The sequence below is a fragment of the Berghia stephanieae genome, chromosome 10, assembly GCF_034508935.2.
Source record: "Berghia stephanieae isolate SIO BIC M18660-M18661 chromosome 10, UCSD_Bste_1.3, whole genome shotgun sequence".
In the NCBI taxonomy this organism is placed as follows: Eukaryota; Metazoa; Mollusca; class Gastropoda; order Nudibranchia; family Aeolidiidae; genus Berghia; species Berghia stephanieae.
In genome coordinates, this window is record NC_088369.1 from 32,154,920 (window position 1) to 32,177,749 (window position 22,830).

The window sequence follows — 22,830 nt, forward strand, 5'->3', positions numbered from 1 at the left end:
TGGTAATACTCTTAAACCATTGCAAATTGTTGTATAAAACAACAAAATCAAATCAAGTCCATAATTGCGTTTGGTTATCAGACCTGCTAATATGTGTACCTAGTCCTAGACAAAATACATTTGGAGACAGCACATACAACACTTTAATGTACATCAACAGTCAATACGTCGTTTTAAGTAGCGTGCACTGTACAGCGTAATGAATGGGAATAAAATGAAAGACTGATGAAAAGGGGAAAGGGGAGATGGAGTGCATAATATTATGTGGTAGTTGAATGAGATGGGTTGGAATCTATGGGGTTTTTTATTGTTTTTTTTTTCATTTTTATCAGAAGTCTTTGCTTGTTTTTTGTTTTTTATTTGTTTTTGTTTTTTGTTTGTCTTTTTTGTTTTTCCAAAAGAGGATGGAATGGCCCTTGCGACTCTAAGTTCGCATAAGCGCCGTAGAACAGACAAAGAGATTCAACACATAAAGTATTCATCAATAATATGGTAATAATATCATGTTTGAAGGCGCTTGCAAAGTTGAATATTCTGAGACTTCTGTGTCGTGTTTAGAATAGGTTTTTCTTTTTTTTTCCCCAAATGATAATGTATAATGAATGGGAGACAAAATTTTAATAAAGGTGGATAAATAAACAAAAGGTTAAGTTTTTACATATTTAGGGGGGGGGGGGGGTTAACGGCTCTCCTTAAGGTCACAACAGCGTAATGCTACGACTAGGACATTAAATGATAAAGCAACAATTAAGGGGATAACAAAATGGAAGATACAGGGGAGGTAATTTGGTCATTCAAATCTACCAGGTACTGTACGACTTAGTATTGATTTTTTACAACTAAAACCGCAAAACATAGATCGTTTTATTCCTTCAAAATATGGAAAACAACATAGTTTTGCGTTGCAATGAAGTCAGAGTAGGAATTTTTTCATTTAATGTACCTACATATTAATATCATGCAGCATGATTACATCCTAACACGGAACGTACCGACAATCGTGGGTTATATTTTGTTTGTTTGTTTGTTTTTATTGGTTTTTTTAGGTTATGTCAGCGCCAGTAAAAAAGGAAGAAAATGGGATAGTAAAAAGTTCTAGAATTACAAATAAAGCACCCAAGAAAAAGTAAGACATAGGGGAACTTGGAACAAATAGGGATCAGATGTAGCATACCACCAATATACTTTGTTTGAGACCACCTATAAGTCTCATCCGGACACAAGCACAAAATCCAACAAAGAGGAATACACTCAAATGCTTACACTATAAATTCAAAATAACAAATATAATAATACACAACAGAGAGATGATTTACAAGGAAAAAAAATATCATCTCCCAACACAATAACTATGCATTTGACTGTTTCCCTCCCAGCTAGGACTCCGGCCAGGGCCAGGACAAAACCAAGTAGTCTCATTCCAAGACAAAGACAGAAAGTATGTTGGAAAACAGATATAAGGGGATAGAAGACACAGTGACCGAACATGCAACAGAATAAATCAAAACAATCGAAAAACTTTAACCTAGCTAAAAATCAAACCACTGGTGTCGTCAGTATTATAGGAGAGAGGAATAGGTGGAGGTTGAGAGAGAGAGAGAGAGAGAGAGAGAGAGAGAGAGAGAGAGAGAGAGAGAGAGAGAGAGAGAGAGAGAGAGAGAGAGACAGATAGATAGATAGATAGATAGAGAGAGAGAGAGAGAGAGAAAGCGAGAGAGAGAGAGAGAGAGAGAGCGAGAGATAGCGAGAGAGAGAGAGAGAGCGAGAGAGAGAGAAAGCGAGAGAGAGCGAGAGAGATAGATAGATAGAGAGAGAGAGAGAGAGAGTGAGAGAGACAGATAGAGAGAACGTACAATGACTTCCTTACGCTTACAATTGGGGGTGGGTCCTTCGAGTGACCCCCCCCCCCCCCTACCCCAAATCTAACCAATTTAGATTGGAGAAATATTAACGAAAGCATTACTGATCCGTTCATGTTACTCAATGATATCATAAGTATAAATACACATGAATAAATTACACGGTATACAAAAGAGAAAAGCATGTTACGTCATAGATCATGTGACACAATGTACATACATGTTATATAATAAAGACTCAGGAATGCACAGTGTGCAAGGTGGTACAAAAATCACGGTACCTTGCATTGATGAAAATGAATATTCATGACAGACTTGACAATCGTTATCAAATAAGATGTGAAATAGATGCTGTAGTGGTAAAAATATGTATAACGAGACGACGACGACGACGATGATGATGATGATGATGATGATGATGATGACGGCAGAAATATTTTAAAGATTCAGTATTTGTGAAAGAAATGCTGGCAAAAATTATAATCACAATCAATATCATGAAACACGCGTTGTAACAAAATCATATTTAACAAAAGGATGGCCGACGATCCGACTTATGATATGTGCTGGCCACTAACGGTATGATATAAGCATTCTATATATAGTAACACAATACTATCTATAGTAACACATAGTAAACACCGACAGTAACTCGAGGATGATGATGATACTGATGCTGATGATGATGATGATGAGGACGAGGAGGAGAAGGATGATGAAGATGATGGTGAGGATGGTGCTGCTGCTGCTGATGACGACGACGACAACGACGACGATGACGATGATGATGATGATGATGATGATGATGATGATGGTGATGATGATGATGATTTCTATTATTATCAATATTGTTGCTTTTGTTGCATAGGTCTGGAGAGGGTCAATGACAAAAATAGGTACATAATGATGACAAAGATAATTGTAGAGCATAATTTAGCTTAGAAGGCATCCTCAACAAACACGCACACACAAATCTACATGCACACACATACTCTAACACACAAGCAGATACATACACGCATGAAAAATAATTGCTAAAATATCAAACAACATACAATTCATGTTAGGATCCTTGACTATGTGCGAGCTACAATTTAAATCTGCTATTAAACTACAGCGATGGCCTATAAAAATCTATAATAATTATCAATTCATATTGAAATAATCATAAAAAGGCCTAGCGGTCCTGTCAAAACGATTTAAGTTGTTGTTTTACATATCACTGCTAAAAACATCGGACATGATCCAGCACCTTTGGTTAGAAATTGAAATGATACAAATGATATACGTCTGTTTTAAAAACAAACAAACAAACAAACAAACAAAAAAGATTAAAACAACAAAATTAAAAGATTAAAAACAAAACAAAACAAAACAAAACAAAACAAAAAAGAACAAAAACAAAACAAATCAAAGAAAACAAAACAACTTCAAAACAGCTAAAATCAATTGTGCAAAATATCTTGTGCATCACTAATAACAAAAGTATTATTCAACAGCATGTTTAGGAAGTTTTCAGAAATATCAACCTCCCTTAAATCATAAAAAGGGATGAGCTGAATTGTAGATTCGTTAGTTGGAATAAGAAAAAAGTATGTAGACCGTAAAACAATTGGGGAAAGATGGTGACGTATATTATTTGATTTTGTAGAGCGCTTCCAAGTAAATTCATGAATATTATGTACAATGATAAAAACCCAAACATATGTGATAAATATATTTAATATCATTAATTAAAAACAAAAACCCACTAATTACAATAGTTGAGATATAAAATAAAGAAAAAGATATAAAAATGTGTAACAATTTACACAGTAGCAGGTAGACTACAGTAATTCATCTATAAATGGTAGAGATATTGCTAAACAATTTTCACGACAAAAAGCAAGAAAGACTACTCTTTCTACCTTTACAATAAATGCGATTAAATTGAGTCGACTCCCTTTTACTGCATGTTCCGTATAATATTTCGTTGTTTACTTGTGCATCTTTTCTACAATTATTAAAAGCATAATTTTATGAAAATTTATTACATATCAAAATGATCTACATTAAAATTCTATTATTCTAATATATGAAAGTAAACAATTATAAAATAAACAACAGATTTTAACGGTCAACAAAATGCCCCCCCCCCCCCCCCCCCCCAATAAGAATGTAATGAACTGACACATGAAAATGGTTAATGGTAGAATCAGCATATCATATTATTCAAAATCATTATTCACAAACTTTGAACTCTGTTGTGATAATTTATCAGTAAAAAAGTCATACTTATGCATAAAATTAAATAAAATACTCTCTCTCTCTCTCTCTCTCTCTCTCTCTCTCTCTCTCTCTCTCTCTCTCTCTCTCTTACTCTCTCTTCTCCATTTATTTGTCTTTCTCTCCCCCTTGTCTTTCTCTCTCTAATTCTGTGGAGTATCGGAATCTATCATTATCATCACTTAGGTCCCTAGTATTGGGTCGAAAAGACACATAACACACATGCACATACGCACACACAGGCACATTCATTCATTCATTCATTCATTCTCTCTCTCTCTCTCCCCCCCCCCCCCCCCCCTCTCTCTCCCTCCCTCCCTCTCTCTCTCTCTCTCTCTCTCTCTCTCTCACACATTTCATCGTCCAAAAAGATAAATCTCTATAAAATCATGACTATTTACATTTGAAACACACACACACACACACACACACACACACACACACACACACACACACACATGGTGTCTCACAAAACACAGCCGTGACTCCGTGAGGATGATAGCAAGGATCGAGACAGCCAAGAGGAGACGATGAGAGAAAGGAGGAGAGTGACCCATGAAATGGTGGGTATAGCAGTTATCGCCCCTGAACCACCATCTTCAATCTTGTCGTTATTGTCGTTGTTGTTATTATTATTGTTGTTATCAATATTATTATTGTTGTTGGGGGCAATGTTGTAAGATCCACCTTTATCAGCTTTGTCATTTCCGCCACTGTTCACCCCTACGTCATTGTTCCCATCTCCTCTATTTACGCCATCTCCTCTATTTCCGCCCTGGTTGGGGTTTCGTGTAGGTGTTAGTCTATTAGTTTGGGGACCTGAAAATAAAAGGCAAAATGGAGAAAAATAAATCAAACAATAAAAAAAATAACCCCCCAAAAACAAAAACAAAAAAGCAACAACAACAAAAAAAAAAAAAAAACAAAAAAACAAACACAAAAAACCCCCCAAACAAACAAAACAACAACAACATCAAAAACAACAATAACAACAATGATAATAATAATAATAATAATAATAATAATAATAATAATAATAATAATAATAATAACAACAACAACAACAACAACATCAAAAACAACAACAGCAACAACAACAATAACAACAAAAATATGAACTGCTCGAAGTTATAAGTGCTTTAGAAACCGAGGTAAACTCCGACTCCATGGGCTTGATGGCTCTTAGGGACTACGCCCAAGGAAACAGCCAAACACTGACAAAACACTTTTCCCATGGGCCTGATGGCTCTTAGGGACTACTCCCAAGGAAACAGCCAAACACTGACAAAACACTTTTCCCATGGGCCTGATGGCTCTTAGGGACTACTCCCAAGGAAACAGCCAAACACTGACAAAACACTTTTCCCATGGGCCTGATGGTTCTTAGGGACTACTCCCAAGGAAACAGCCAAACACTGACAAAACACTTTTCCCATTGGCCTGATGGCTTTTAGGGACTACTCCCAAGGAAACAGCCAAACACTGACAAAACACTTTTCCATGTTTTCAGCCAGAAAAAAAAGACTTTTTATACATCGCTAGACTAAGATGGTCCCAATCTCCTCACGTAATCTTAAACCTGAGACCGTTGTGAAGAATGGTGGTGTCAGTGTCTCTCATTTCTCGTATGTAAAATCGTGGTGCATACATTTTTAAAATCAAATATTATTAAAATGCATAGTATTTTCACCTTTTACTTTGCCAACAATGTTTCCATTGCAGGTTCACTTCACTGCATCCTCATGGCAAAAATATAATTCTTAAATTTATTAAAAGTTATTTCATTTTGCAGTAATGAAGTGACCTTGCCGTGGAAACAAAATTGCAAAGTAAGAGGTGAGAATAATACAATAATTCAGGTTCATTAAATAGTCAAGCACTCGAGGATTCGCGCACATCAATATCTTAAGAGATAACGTTTCAAATAAATACATAAAGCAGAAAGGCTCCAATGAGTTGTGCTCCCGACTTGGTCCGAGTGTAAGAAGTTAAAGACCGAAAACATTTGTTTAAGGGGGATCTCTTCTATGAAAACTTTCTGCTTTAACTCAAGTGTTTTGCTACTTTAAACTTACGTCCAGAGCTTGAAGAAGAATCTTCTTCCGGTCCCTCTCCACTTCCGCTTCCTGATATGATAGAAGAAAAGTCCTCGTCGTCTCCTATAATTGCCGAGAACTCGCCAGCTCCACTCCCTCGCAATGACTGGTCTCCAATCATCAGTTCTTCGTTGAACAGTAAGCTGAGGTTCTGTTTGATATAAAGAATTAGAACAGTAAGCTGAGGTTCTGTTTGATATAAAGAATTAGAACAGTAAGCTGAGGTTCTGTTTGATATAAAGAATTAGAACAGTAAGCTGAGGTTCTGTTTGATATAAAGAATTAGAACAATATTTAAAATGTGTCATTTTGGAAAAATCCTACAAATTTAATATTGTGGGTAAAATAATCCACGTAGACTAATTCTTACCAATAAACACATCTTTTTTTTTCATGTGATTAATTAGACCTGCCGGATTGAATATTTATAATCTGTTGATTTTGGGAAATGGGGAAACGGCATCCAGAGGTGGAGACTTGAATCCTTTCAAATAGGAGTGTCGTGATTTGGATTTGGTCAAAAACTATTTCAAAGGGAATTTAGGAGATAAAAGGTGATGTGATATAAAGAGAAGATGTTGATATTATCATATATATCAAAATTAAAAAAAAACCCCAAATATTAAGACCAAAGGTACTTAGTCCAAACTAAATTCTCTCTTCTAGACCATTTTATACGTTAGGGTTAGACTTTGTTGTGTGTGTGGATTATGATTGTTTTGGTGGGAAAACTGGTTTCTAATTATTTTACTTAACCACATACCATCAAAATAGACAATTTTGTTCCAATTTCAGCTTACAACATTTTGTGAGTAATTCACACCAAGGGTCAATAACATCAGTTTATATAATAGATATGTTTGACGGTTTATTTTTCAACTAGATGGACTGTACATTGATACATACTAGTATTATGTTCTTTACAAGGAAACAAATAGTAATATCAACAATTTGTAATATGGTCGAAAACATGAATTTATTGTTTTAAAGAATTGATTTCATTTAAGGCACAGTTTATGGAAAACCTCGTATATTTAATAATATCTGTCAACGTAGGGCACCAGTCCTATGTTAATAACGTTTGTCCTACATTGGGGCCACAGAGTAAAGGCGAAATTGACAACAATTGATCTGTGTTAATATCTGTGTTAATATTGCTTACCCGTCGTTGTGAGATGAGAGTATCTTTGACCTCTAGGAGTTTGTGTTTGGGGTAGAGGTTGACTTTGACCTCTTTATTGAACTGTGCCTGGATGATGATTTTGGCTTCCGGTACCTCTCTCGTATATCTGTAAATATAAATAGTTATCATAGAATTATCAAAATGATTAGACAATATACTTTTGTATTTATTGGGTTCTTGCAAATGTTTGAATCGCTTATGATAGTTTTAGATCGTATAAGCGATAGTAAAAACGAATAACGATACAACTATACTTTAGCGATATACTAGTCTTGCTCTTCTCTGGAAAAACATATTTAACAATTTAGCTAGAAAACTCGTTCTTCAAATATCGATCGAAACAAATTTTTTGGCCAAAATTTTAAAATACATGATTTTCCAGAGAACGTAAAAAAACCCGTCTTCGACACTCCGACAAAACACTTTCGTTGTGTATTTTGGCCAGACCATCATTCATAGCAAATACCGATGGATTAAGATGGCCCCCAACTTGTCACAAGTCGAAAGGATAATTTATCTATTTCAATACGGCAAAATGAGGTAAGCGCCAAAATAGGTTTGATCATGACGGAGAAAATCTGAACTATGAGTGGGTGCAAATTTTGATTGGGCTGGAATCGAACGTCATAAGGATAGAACGCCATTCATGGCTGGACACCAGCATGGCACCGACCTGAAAGCGGTAGGGGGTTATTTATCACATACATCAAACGCAATTTACCACCATGGTGGTGATACCGGGAAACGCTCGTATACCGATAAGTTTTTTTTTATACATCGTGGGTTAAACCTATTATGATTCAATGAATATCCAACACAAAAGAAAATTACGAATTATATAAATCACCACGGTATGGCTGTCCCCGTGAAATAAATTAAATCTGTGATAAATCATCTTGTTTACTTTATTTTGAATAAGAAAACAAATAAATAGACAGATAAATAGAACCTGTCAGATTTGGAGACCATAACATTTACATGATAAGTCTACACTTGAAAAGATTCACCCCGGATACAAAGAAATTAAAGTGGGAATCTTGAACTGTAATATTGTCACAAGAGCTCATCCTATTTAACACTGGAGGCAAATCCAAAAACTCATTGAATGTCATGAGACTTATAATAAACCGACATAAAACCATCTCATTGAATCGGCTATTGTGTCCACGCTGAACCGTTAAAACAGAACTCGCATACACACAAAAATATAAATTCAGGTCAAAAAAATAAATTTCGTTGGGGAACGTAGAGTCTTACAAAATTTGTACAATAAGTATTAAAAAAAAGAAAGAATGAGAGGTATAATACAAAACAAATATAAACAGAATTATATTTAATCGAAGTTGTGGCGATCTAAGAGTTAAAAAGAAGATTTATTCCTCGAAAGCTGTTTTCCATAATGGAAAAACGACAGGCGTGATTTATGCATGTCGTAAATAATTTCTTGGGTGCCTCACCACTTCCCATGGGACACGCTGGCATAGAGCAGCAACCCGGGACTCTTCAAGATTTTCATTTCATTTAAGGCCGCTTTTTCAGATTGGACACGGCGATATATGTCTAACGCTCAATGTCGAATCTTTCAGGGGGAAAAAAGGAGCTAGACTAGCTAGGTGCGATTAGAAACTTTGTGTCATGGATTTTGAGAGGAAAGAAAAAGTGAGGGAAAGAAATGAGTTGGGGGCAGAGAGAAGAGAAGAGAATTGGAGAGAGAGAGAGAGAGAGTGAGAGAGAGAGAGAGAAAGAGAGAGAGAGAGAGAGAGAGAGAGAGAGAGGGAAGGAGGGAGAGAGAGAGAGAGAGAGAGAGAGAGATTTTTTTTCTGATTCAGAAACATTTAAGTAGAATTCTGCAGATTACAAACTCTTACTATTTTTCTTCTTCTCCTACTCCTATATAACTTCTCTCTCTCTCTCTCTCTCTCTCTCTCTCTCTCTCTCTCTCTCTCTCTCTCTCTCTCTCTCACACACACTTTCTTTCTTTCTTTTTCTTCTTCTTCTTCCCCCTTATATTCTTCTTTAGGTTTTCTTCTCTCTTTCACTCTCCGTTTCATTCCGATGACCACCCGGTCCCTCTTTCTCTCTGAACGTCAGTCTTTGGATATATATATATATATATATATATATATATATATATATATATATATATATATATATATATATATATATATATATATATATATCAATCTATCTATCTATCTATCTATCTATCTATCTATCTATCTATCTATCTATCTATCTATCTATCTATCTATCTATATATCCATCTGTCTATCTATCTACCTTTCTTCTCCGCCACCATACTTTTTCTATCCTATCTCCAGATTCTTCCCCCACCCCCCCCCCCCCCCCTCATCCTTTTTCCCCATCGCCTGCTAAACAGTTATCTTCCATCCTCTAATCTGCCGTTCGCTTGAGAAACACATATTTAAAATTTTGACCAGAAAACTCGTCCTTCAAAAAATAGATCGATAAAAATGACCCTTATCTCGTCAAAAACGCTCAAAGCTGGGACTTCGCGAAGTCCTAAGATTTTGAGTTTTTGACAAAATGAGGGTCAGTTTACTCGATCGATATTTGAAGGATGAGTTTTCTGGTCAAAATGTTAAATCCGTGTTTTGTCAGGGTACATAAGACCGTAATCCCATTACCCCGTCCAATGGACAACAAAACCCAGACACGACACAACACCTTATACGGCATCATTCCACCTATAATAAATCACCCTCTATCAGCCACACTGAAAAATCACAACCTCCCTTTATTTATCTCCTTTAAAGTGAGTAGTTTCACACCCCCCCTTTTTTTTTCTTATCTTTAAAAAATCTATTAAATTAATTAATCTATGCATTTATCTATTTAAAAAAGATATTTATTTATTTATTTATTCATTTATTTAGTTATGTATCCACTTATTTATTTGTTTGCTTTGGTGTATTTTATTTTGTTGATTTTACCTGTTTTGATTTGTTAATAGGAAATTCTATGTTAATGTGTGAGTTATATGTAAACTTCAACTTAAACAATTTTCAAAACCATTATCACTAAGAAAACCATAACAGTTAGTGACAAAAACGGTAGGATATGAGCCTAGATTGAAGGGAAATGGATTCCGGCTTTGAAAGGGTTAAATAACAAACCATGCCGAGGAGAGGGAAGAGAAGAAAAAAATCCAAACAAAAAAAACAAAAACAAAACAAAAAACAACAACATAACAACGTAGTCTTGATTGGATTCGTGTTTGACGGTGATTTCTCAATCTGCCACACAATTCCTAACCCCCCCCCCCCCCACCCACCTCTTTTTCTGTCTGCCCCCCCCCCCCCCCTTTCCCCAATCATCCAATTAATAGTCTACGTCTTCCTCCTCCTCCTCCCCCCCCCCCCCCCCCCCCCCCCCCTTCTCCATTCCGTTTTACGAACACAATATTGAATCGGAATCAAATTTACATCTTGATAAACACGAACACACACACACATGCACACACACAAACATAGAAACACACACATTTCCTTAACCAAATGCACAAGGAAACAAATAACGATAAACAGATTTATTCACAATATTATCATTTGTTGAAAAAGAAAAGAAGTAGAAAACAGTTAGTCTAATCGGAATTATAAAATCCCTTTGTCTTAGGGCCTATTACAAGAGAAGACAAATAGCACAAGCATTAGACTCAATCTAGGTGCACATAAATTCAGGTCTAATAATCTATCGCAATTATGGGCCAAGTTTAAGATTGTTGTAGTGGACAATATTTTGCTTTGGTTTGATAGTATTTCCATTACAATGAGAACATGCATTACAATTTGGGTTATCGGACCTGCAAATAAGTACACGTCGACCACAAAGCATTATAGCAATAGAAGCTAGAACTAGAACGTGATAACCTGCTCAAGGCCTCGCAACTCGGCAGACGGGTGTTAAACTCGGTACATGTCTGGGACATGGCAAAACCAAACCACTGAACCATGTTAGTATTCTTTAACTTTATAGAATTTTAGAGAAATAAGAGGAGAAAGAGAAATGGTGCGTCGGGGGTGCAAAAGGTTTGCAGTGGGCAGTGAAAGAAAGAGAGATAGAGAGAGAGAGATAGGGAGAGAGAGAGAGAGAGAGAGATAGAGAGAGATAGAGAGAGGGAGGGAGAGAGAGAGAGAGAGAAGAGAGAGAGAGAAAGAGGGAGATGTGGGGATAGAGAGGGGGAGACAAAGAGTAGGAGAGAGAGTGAAGGGGGGGGGTGGGGGGAGGAAGAGAGAGAGAGAGAGAGAGAGAGAGGGGGGGGGGAGAAAAGAAGAGATATAGAGAGATAGAGAGAGGAGGCGGAGATGAAAAAAAAGAGAAAGAAATAGAGAGAGAGATGGAGGGAGTTAGAGAGATGGTAAAGAGAGAGAGAGAGAGAGAGAGAGAGAGAGAGAGAGAGAGAGAGAGAGAGACAGAGAGAGAGAAAGAAATAAAGAGAAAGAAAGGGATAGAGATAGAGAAAGAGAGAGAGAGAGATGGAGAGAGAGAGAAAGAAAGAGAGAGAGATGGAGAGAGAGAGAGAGAGAGAGAGAGAGAGAGAGAGAGAGAGAGAGAGAGAGAGAGAGAGAGAACACCACACTCGGTACTGTATAATGTATTTCAAAGAGAAAGCAGTTGTCTTTTCCTTATCTGACATTTTACTCTAATGAATGTCGACAAGGGTGGCTTTGATAAATTCATTAAACACTGAAATTCGGCCTATCTGTGTTATTAATGGAGGTGGTGGAGCAATCCTGAGTCTGCATCAGTGACCTTCTTTCTATAGTCGTATTTCATTTTCACACCAGCGGTATGCCAGCGACAGCGCTTGATGGTGCTGTGATAAGTAGCGAGTGACGAAAATAGAGATAGACATATATACAGGCAGATAAACAGATACGGTATATATATATATATATATATATATATATATATATATATATATATATATATATATATAATATATATATATATATATATATATATATATATATATATATACATATATATCTATAGAGAGAGATACATAGAGGAGAAAAAGAGTAAGAAAGTGAATGTGATATATAATGAAAGCGAGCGAGCAAGAGAGAGAGAGAGAGAGAGAGAGAGAGAGAGAGAGAGAGAGAGAGAGAGAGAGAGAGAGAGAGAGATAGATAGATAGATAGATAGATAGAGAGAGAGAGAGAGAGAGAATGAGTAAGAGAGAAAGTGTGTGAGCTTGTGTTTGTGTGTGTGTGTGTGTGTGTGTGTGTGTGTAGATATGTAGAGAGAGATTGCATTATAAATGCACGTGCCCTGGCCCATGTCTGAAATCCCCTCTTTTGACGGAGGCAACATTCCTGACCGAGCAGGTGGACATCCAATACTTAGAGTGGTCAAAATATTTACAGATAACATTCAGACAGATGTCCACAAGCCAATGAACATGGATGGTCAAGGGAATAAGCAAAGTCGGCATATATAATGAACTGCCATATTCTGACCAAAAAAAAACTTTTTATTTGTTAATTTTGGCAGAAAAACGTTTTCTTTCAAACAGCAATTAATAGGGTAGAAACGTCGTGACGTCAAACCCTCTATCTGCTCTTTTGGTTCCTAAATCTTTGGGAGTGTGTATGTAACCAGTCCTTCGGAGTATTAATAATGAATAGGTTGTACGGCTATGTGGTTTAGTGGTATGACACTCGCTTTTGAATCGGAATGTTTTGGGTTCGAACAGCGTTGTCTCTGTCCGAAAAAAAAAATGTAATATCGCCTAACAGGCGTCATGTCCTACGTCCTACATGTTGAATGTTGATGTTGGCCAGGGACCCCTTGGAAAGCGCTTTGAGCACGTTTAGTGGATATTGCTCTATATAAAAGCTCATTTATTAAATTTTTAGGTTACATAAATTGGCATAACTATTTCAGTAACAGGATATTTAAGCAGATTCTTAGGATTACGGGACGTAAGAGAGCGAGGATGGATGATCTTTATTGACGACCAGGATAATATATTTAGACTAGAAAATAAGGTGCCATCACTCTGACGCCATGACTCTGAAGATGAATTGCACAAGGTATAACTCAGTCCCCCTGAAGAGTGGCTTTACACTTCCAATGAAACAGGAACCAGTCTCTTGACGTCATACTTTTCTTCCCTATAACAAAAGCTCTCCACTTGTAAAAATGTATCAATCTTGAGACTCCAACATTCTGCCACAAGTATCAATCGATTCAACGGATCCACAACTTGTCAAAATAATAAAAAAAGAAATAAAAATCTCAAATCAGAAGTCTCATGTTTGAGGCATTTTGACTCTTTAATGAGATCATTGCCATCAATACATTCGGTGTTAAAGTTTTCTGGCTAAATGGGGAAAAACATTCTGTGTATGGCAGGGTTGCCTATAATTTTCTTTCATTTAAAAAAAAAATTGTTCGTCCGATTATATTTGACATCAAAAACAAACAATCAAAACCTCCTAAAAATAACCCTCATCAAAACAACCAAAAATACAACCAAAAAAAAAAACAAAAACACCCCCCCCCCCCCCTCTCACGAAAAAAAAAAAAAAAAAAAAAAAAAAAAAACAAATTGAGAAAAAACAGAACCACCCCCCCCCCCCCACCAAGAAACAAAACGTAAAAAAAATAAATAAATAAGACAAGTCAAGTAAAAAAATGACAACATTGCCCCCCCCCCCCCCCCCCCCCCCCCCGCCATCTTCCCAACCCAAAAACAAAAAAATATTTACCCCAACAAAAACAAAACTGGTCATTGTCTACTCGGTGTAAATGAGTACCTGTTACGCCAGACAGAAACCCGCCGCCCATTTAAAGAGTGCTGGTTCAAAACAACATGCACTGTCTCAAACCGATTAAATGAGTACCATATGACACGTGGGGATGATTGAAGCCACTGCAGACCGGTTTACCATTACGAAAAAATCGTAGAATTACGAAATGTTTACTCCAAGTTTGAAACTTCACGAGCATCTCTAAGTCGTTAAAACGTATTGAAAATCAAAGTTGATGCCAGACGACACAATTTTAAGGATTTTGAAGTGTTATTTTATACTTGTGATGGTAAATTGTTGATTTTAAAAAGTTAATTATAGCGACTAAATTTTTATTTCCTGAAAATTACGATTTTTAAAATGTTGAAGTAAGCAGGTCTGTCATGGTAGGCTGGAGTCAACATTGGTACTATCTCTGGAAATGCTTTACTCAAGTGGTTCTAATTATCCAATCTGCCACACTCTGATTTAACACAATTTGTTTCACTATGGCTAGAAAACTTTTACTGGAACCCTTTCCTTACCAACTATCGGGAAATCGCCACATTCGTTGCGATAAAACCAACATTTTTCTTATTCAAAATTCTCTTGTACATCATAAAACTTAAAGAAAATGAACAGTGTATTGTAATGCATGTTTTGCTAAAGAAATTATTTATCGCAAGAACTTACTGCTATTGTGTTTGAGTTTTAAAAATATTAAAAAATTTTTAGTTGGGTGTAAAGTTTTGGTGAAAATCCTGAAAGTGGCTGGTAAGGAGAGAGTTAAATCAGCTATCTACCAGTCGATTCAATACGTCATCAACTTATCAGAAATGTCTTAAAATTGAGCCTTTAACTAAGAAACTTTAGAGACTTGTTTGATGAGATCAAGATCATAATTGTAATCTTGTGATATTCGAAGAAAACGTTTCCTAATCAAAATGAATATATAAGTGTTTTGCCAGAGTTCACAGTGAACAGCAGTCATGACAGTGCTGGCTTTGATGAACAGATTATCCAGCAAACTGATGCACTCCGGAAAAACACGTTAAAAAAATTGGCCAGGAAACAAGTCCTTCCAATAAATATCGGTCGATTTACATGAACCTCGTTTATTTTGGAAAAACCTCTCACACCCGGGACTTCGCGCAGTTAACTGGTTAAAACGACATAATTTAAAGTATGATAAAATTATTTTAAAAAGTTGTGTCCTAATTTATTGTTACAGTTACACTGTTAATGTGTGTAAAAGTGTACATTGTAGATGGAAAAAATAGAAAAAGTAAATAAACAAATATCACGTGACAATAATCAGCCTCTTTTCCCTGGGGATCAAATAAAGGAGGTTCGATCCACAGTCGAAAACACTATTAGGGTATTTATCACCATCATCATCATCATCATCATCATCATCATCATCATCATCATCATCATCATCATCATCATCATCATCATCATCATCATCATCATCATCATCATCATCATCATCATCATCATCATCATCATTATCATTATCATCATCATCATCATCATCATCATCATCATCATCATCATCATCATTATTATTATTATTATTATTATTATTATTATTATTATTATTATTATTATTATTATTATTATTATTATTATTAATATCATTTATATTGTTTTTGTCGTCATTATCGTCATTATTTTATATAAGTCAATAGAAGAGGTGTCGCATCGCCGTAGTAAAACCAGGGAACCATTAATACATTTCAGGACTCTGGTAAAATGCTTTTGCTTCCTTTAACTCTTCAGAATCCCGAGATAACTCAATTGGCTTCATGGCTCTAAACGACTTTAAAAAAAATACTTGTTGCCAACTGATCTACTGAAGACGGGTCATTGCCCAAGTCCACAGAGCGATGGGTCAATTGATAGCTGACCTACAATGCACAATCACTAACATGTTCAATAAGAATCCATTTGATGGGGTCTAATTCATTAGCTACCTATATCTATATAATTATACATGGTTTGAAAAACAACGGTGTTTATTCATGAACTAAAATGGACATGTGACTATAGAAGGTCAAGGGTCGTCGTTCGTTCGGGTGATAGGAATCAACGTTGTTTACAGATCATTTTGCGTTGACATACTTTCGTTTCGTTTATTTTAACAGTTTCTAGTTTCCAATATTTATTTCTCTTAACCTCAATATAATCCATTTTATTTAGAATATGAGTAGACTAAAGCTTTTGATATCTTTTATGCTGAATTTTTTTTCTTCTTAAAGCAATCCAAACTTGATACTGAAACAAACAATCAAAGCAAACCCAACCGCCCCCCCCCCCAAAAAAAAAAAAAAAAAAAAAAAAAAAAAAATTAAAGAAAAAAAATCAAAGAAAAAAAACCCAACCCTCCCCCCCCCCCCCCCCCCCCCCCAATGAAACAAAACAAAAATTTCATTCCCCCCCCCCCTCCCGCCTCTCTCTCTCTCTCTCTCTCTCTCTCTCTCTCTCTCTCTCTCTCTCTCTCTCTCTCTATCTATCTATCTATCTATCTCTCTGTCTCCCTAAAACACAAATACACACATACATACACACACACACACACGCACACACAAAGCGAGCACCCACCAGTCTTTTCTATTTATATACTGATGTTAACAAGTATTAAATACGACTCACGCACACAGTTAGTATGCTTGAGGGAAAGTATCGTTATCCGGACAGGTCATTGGCACACCCAGCTCGGGATACCCTGGCCTTAGGCACTTTCAAACTAACATCAACAGAACGAACAATGTCAACTTTTCCTTTGTTTACTTAGGTTTACAATGCTCATCTTCTTCTTTTTTTTCTTCTTGCAACTGGATACTCACACGCAAGCCAGTTTTGGGCTCCAAGGCCTGACATTCCTAGAATTCCAAATTTACCCTCCCCCCCCCCTCCCCTCCCCCTTTCTTCAAAACAAAAAACAATGCTATGAACTCACCAACTAAAACAACAGAGCCCATCTGCCACATTTTATACCAACCGCCCAAGTTACATTCATTATGGTAAGTGCCCCAAAGTTCACTTCACGTGTAAAACAAAAACAACAAAAACCAATCACATTTTAATTTTCTCATTGTCATACACATTCCTAACATAATCTAATTTTACGGTATTTAGTCATGGTTAAATTCATTAACGCCCCGGTAATCCTATTTTCATTCTATTTTTAAGTCACAAAGTTTGAGTAGTTATAAATTTTAATCTCCAGCATAAGATGTAACGGGGTGAAGGAGGGGTGGGGGGGGGGGGGGGGGGGGGGGGGTCTTCAAAATTATATTTTTGTCCAGTTTTATTTTTTTCAAACACGGAGATCTTTAAAATGGCGACCTATGACCGCTATACCGATTAAATGGCTGTATATGGTAGAATGCAGCCCCTACAGCATGTTTCTATATGGTATAATTAGGGTTGGAATCATATCAGGCTATTTATCATTCGCAGAAAAAAAAAAGAAAAGAAAAGAAATAATTAAAGCAACTACTACCACTACCACCGCTACCACCATCGACACAATACAACAACAGACATCGACTTCAATAATTACTACTTACTACTTGCAATACTACTACTACAACTACTACTATCAATGAATCAATCAGTAAATTTACAATCAAATAAAGGTCAATCAATCACAGACAGACAAGGACATCAAACATTTCAAATAGAAATCTTATATACATCGAAAGACGGATAGGCTAAACATGGACTCAAACCTTACTAATGCTCTAGATCCATCCCCCCAAAAAAATCGGCCTGCCTCGACTGGGGATCGAACCTCAGGTCTCCCAATTACACCCGTGCCTACTCCTTAATTTATTACTTTAATATTTTTTTCACGACATTTTCCATGTAAGTCTTGTCGGCTTAATACTCTTTAAGGATGATGGGTAAGATTAAATCGGCGAACGACTTCCAAAGTCACAAGTCAATCAACTCGCCGTTTATCCAATGTAGTTAAGTAGCAAGCTCGAGTGTTGTTTTTTTTTTTTCTCTCTCTGTTTTTAATGTGAAACCAAAACAAGCAAATCACTTGTCAATCGCGGGGTTTTAAAGTATTAAAGTATTAATGGTGATGGTGAACACAGAGCTTCCCATTGACACCTCGTCACATACCAGGTAGATAGAAGTGCATGGCCCTATACTGGCCAAAGGGGCCCAGAGAGTCTGGTGTATCAAGGTTATTTCATTTTTATTTTTTTTTCAAAGCGCGAAACGGGCATTTGCTTACTGTCATTGTACAGGGCATTGCTCTAAACTGGGCTTGAATACCCATCCATATTTGGGTGGAGGACTTTTCACAGGACACTGCTCTAAACTATGCCTAACTATCCATCCATATTTTGGATGGAAGACATTTTACAAAACACTGCTCTAAACTAGGCCTCACGATCCATCCATATTGGGGTGGAAAGAGTGAAAGATTTAGAGAACATGGACTTTATCTCGAGGGGAAAAAACTTGACCTCTTAAGCCACAGATAATTTGACGAAAGTTCAATGGTCTGTAACTATATAGTTTCCTATCACAATGTTCAATGAGATCAACAAATGAAATATGTCCATAATTTTACATCGCTGTCTTGTTTGATATAAACTGAAAACCAAACCTTCAAGTCATTCAATGGCGTTGTTAATATCCCGTCCATCACCCGGCCTAAATCCTAATCTCACCAACTGACTATAAGAAAATCGTCACATTGATTACGATACAACCAACATTATTCTTGTTCACATTTTATCAAATTTGAGGAAGTGTTTTGGTTTTACTTATAAAAGCTTAGTGCTGTGTTGTAGAGCCTGTATTGTTGTACGCAATTAATTATGTATAGCGTGGACTTATTTTTTTGGAGGTAGAGTTTGAACATATCAATTTTTATGTTGGATGGGTGTGACGTTACAGGGAAAATCCGGAAAATAGTTGGTAAGAAGAGAGTTAAATAAGCTGTTGGTTACCTCAAAGTTACGACAAAATCCTGAATAAAAACACAGTCAAAACACAACTCGGAGGAGAAGAAGGACGGGAAAGAGGAGGTTTAAAAAGAAAAGAGAAGAAAGAAAGATTGCCCAATACATTACGCTCTGAATGTAACTGACAAAAAGTCACAATGACCGCGGATTGTCCCTTTGAAGTGTGAAATACCAAGTGGAACACATCCGTTATGCCCTGTCTATACAAGTAGCCATCAAAACTATTGTGTATCTAATGGAATCAAAACAAACTCTTACAATGATAATATTATATTATAAAGACAGCGTTTATTATACACTAACATTAAAATAACAATACAATAAATTAGATACACTTGACTTCAAAGAATTAAATTTGGAACACACGATTACGAATTCTGCCCAACTCTGAAAAAACACGCATTCAAGATTTTGGACAGAAAATTCGTTCTTCAAATATCGATCAATTTAAATGACCCTCATCTTGGCAAAAATTTTCAAACCTGAAACTTCGCGAAGTCCCAGGTTTGAGAACTTTTGTCAAGATGAGGGTCATATTAAACCGATCAATATTTGAAGGACGAGTTTTCTGGCCAAAATTTTAAAAACGTGTTTTTTTTTCAGAGTACAAAAGAATTGGCCATCATTGATTAAATTATGTATTCTAGTCATCCTACTGAGCCCTACTTTTGCCGTAATAATACAGTAAACATACACAAAAAAGAGGGCCCGACTAAGAAGCAATTTATCGCTTTGTCTCCAGTTCTATGTCAAATCTCTGTCAAACTTTTGGTCATGCTTAAAAAAGAATTGAGAGCTTTGAATTAGTTCCATGTTTTAAAAGACTGGGTCACTATTTTCTCTAGATTCCTTGACGGCCACACGGATTTCGTTCATGTCATACTCTATTTTTATCTATTATATATATATATATATATATATATATATATATATATATATATATATATATATATATATATATATATATAAACCGTACCGTTTCATCGAGAAAAGAATGGACAAGGATTGATCGAGAAAGACCATCGATGTTACCATGTTACCGCATTCTTGGTAAAAATGGTAGGATCTGATGTCGAGTTACTCGTATTTCTAAAATTGGAACACGGATTGAAAAGGTTTAATAAACATCAAGGCATAACAAATAACTATATTTACATTGTAGAAAAGGGTGTGAAAACCAGGTTGATTGCATCTGACACAGCCAACGGCACAAGGAAATATTCCTAGAATTGTCCTCTATAGATAGTTCGAAGATGACGTCACTCAGGTCTTTGTTATTGTTTTTTGCCATCCGCGTTTATGAGTAATGCTCACTGAACTGTATTAACCTGACCATAAACGTTCATGGATACACACAGTTTTGTGTGTTGGTCCGTTATACTTCCGGATGGCAATGTTATGAGCTTCTTAGCCAAGCGCATACTATCTATAGCTGAATTCGATATGCATATCTAATTTCATTGGGGGTCCTGATAGCTCAGTAGCTAGAGCACTTTCTTCACACGCAAAAAGACCAACATCGATCTCAGGGGCAGCCGAGATTTTTTCTGATCTCCCTTTTCCCCCCAGAATTGAGTGGGTAGCTAGGTCCATTAGATCTGGTGGAAAGTACTTTACAATGGCCTGAGGGTAACATGGAATTGCTATTGTCCGTTTCACATTATAGAAACCGGAAAAAACTCCGGGTTTATGGGCCCATCGGCTCTGAAGGAAAGAGAGAGAATCCAATTAGACTTGCTGTTAATGAAAGTCTGATGCTGAAGGAATTGAAAGCGTTGTTTAATCCTTCACCCCCCCCCCCCGCCCCTTGCAAAAAAAAAAAAGAAGAAAAAAAAGGTAAATTTATAAAGTTAATTATAGTTAGAGGGGTCTACTTTCCTTTATTTTTACTGAAAACTAAAAACATTTCAAACTAGGCAGATCCGGATGAGTAGATTGTCACCTGTTTGACACCACTAAATTGGAAGACATTCTAAATACAACACCCCAATGAACGAATTCATTATATTATGGCCAAATAACTATGCTTACAAAAAGCACTATTCAAAACCATACAGCGAATGAGACTGAAGTTTATACTGGATTCTGTAACATTACAAATAAAACCAACTTCCTCCCCCCCAAAAAAAAAAAAAAAAACAAACAACAAATAACAACAAACACCCCCCCCCCCAAACAAAAAAAAACCCAACAAAAAACAAACAAACAAACAAACAAACAAAACAAAACAAAACAAAACAAAAACAACCCCAAATAAACAAAACTAAGACTTCCGATCCTACCAGGATTCGAAGCAGGTCGTTATCTTGTGAGTCGATTCCTCCCAATCGAGCGTTTGGAGCTATAAGGAGTTTCTGTTTGGAACCCCACGGACGCAAAGCTGCTGTAAAAGTTTTGTAGCCATATCACCAATTCGGTCACGTTCAACATAATATGTAACGAAGTATCCATTTCATATTATGTACAAGTACAAGTTGATTGTTAGACGTTCTAAAATGCTACCACTCTCTAATATTATAATATCGGCCACTGTCTTTAAGACACGAGCCGAGTACGGTTTTATGAGCAACGGGGTCTGCCCAGGGATCCAACGATAAGGCATGAAGTTTTTTTTTTTTTTTTTGTTTTTTTTTAGATCGTTGCAACCCGTCCGGTCAGTGATCGCGCTCAAATGTTTTTGACGTTTGTTAAAGAAAGTAATTTTGCTTTTTTGCGAATCTCCATTTGAAGACACCGTGGTCACGTGACAGAGACCTCCATCCAGTAAACACCGAGGAACGTTGTAGACATTGACACAAGGACAAGATTTTTGTCACGTGACGTGACCGATGGACAACCGTGACTCTGGCAAACAAATCTTTTGCTAGAGATGTACACAAAGCTACCTTTGTCGTAATGATGTAAGAATAGTATTGCACTTACAAGCACACAATCACACTGTCAAACAGACTGACATAATATTACACACACACACACATACACACACACACACAAAACCCACACATACACACAATTTCATTCCGTACTTAATGCTATTATTGCAGGGAACGCATGTAAATTATACAATTTAATTCAAGCTGAAAGTCATTGAAATATTTGGTTGTAGTATCTTGTCACGTAAATAAGAACGTTGAGCGTGTCAGTGATCAAATGGGTGGTCATTAAAAACAAGGTGTTCACTTTCTTCTTACCAACCATTTTCATGATTTTTCCAGAAAAGTCATATTCTTACCCATCCAATACACATTTTTTTGTTTTACTTTATCTCAAAAGCAAAAAACGCAATTTATAGTATTGTTCAGAATAAAAAACAAACAAACAAGACAAACAAACAATCTCTACAATTAAGTGCTAAGTTCTGATAGTTATACCAAATATTTATTCTCGACTATTTTGATGATGTCAAAAAGATCATTATGAAATATATGCTAGTTGTCATAGTCAAAAGAAGAATATTCTCTTGGTTTGGTTATGTTTCTCGCCGTGAGGCATTGGCAAAAATCATTATGCAAGGGACCTTGGATGGCGGCAGAAAGAAAGGACGGCAAATAAAGTGCTGGATGTATAATGCAAACGAATGGGCAATGATGGACAACCCCACTCACTCAATCCTCTCTGGGCCTGCTGGCACTTGAGGCGATGCAAGGGATTTCCACCTGGTCCTGTCAGCAGCTATTC

The 22,830-nt window shown here is 36.4% G+C and overlaps 1 protein-coding gene across 3 annotated transcripts in view; it reads right to left on the reverse strand.

Annotated features, from left to right (window-relative positions):
* Positions 1-342: 342 nt before the first annotated feature.
* The window catches only part of LOC144980981 (glypican-5-like), a 196,215-nt gene continuing 173,727 nt past the window's right edge, over positions 343-22,830 (reverse strand). For 2 of the 3 annotated variants that reach the window (XM_078929015.1, XM_078929013.1), the window contains exons 7-9: positions 7,383-7,509; positions 6,200-6,371; positions 4,417-4,943 (exon numbers count right to left, since the gene is read on the reverse strand). In XM_078929015.1, coding sequence (XP_078785141.1) covers positions 4,591-4,943; positions 6,200-6,371; positions 7,383-7,509 — 652 coding nt within the window. In that variant the 3' untranslated portion in view covers positions 4,417-4,590. Of the gene's footprint in view, positions 4,944-6,199; positions 6,372-7,382; positions 7,510-22,830 lie in introns of all 3 variants that reach the window. The other variant, XM_078929014.1, reaches the window with a different exon arrangement.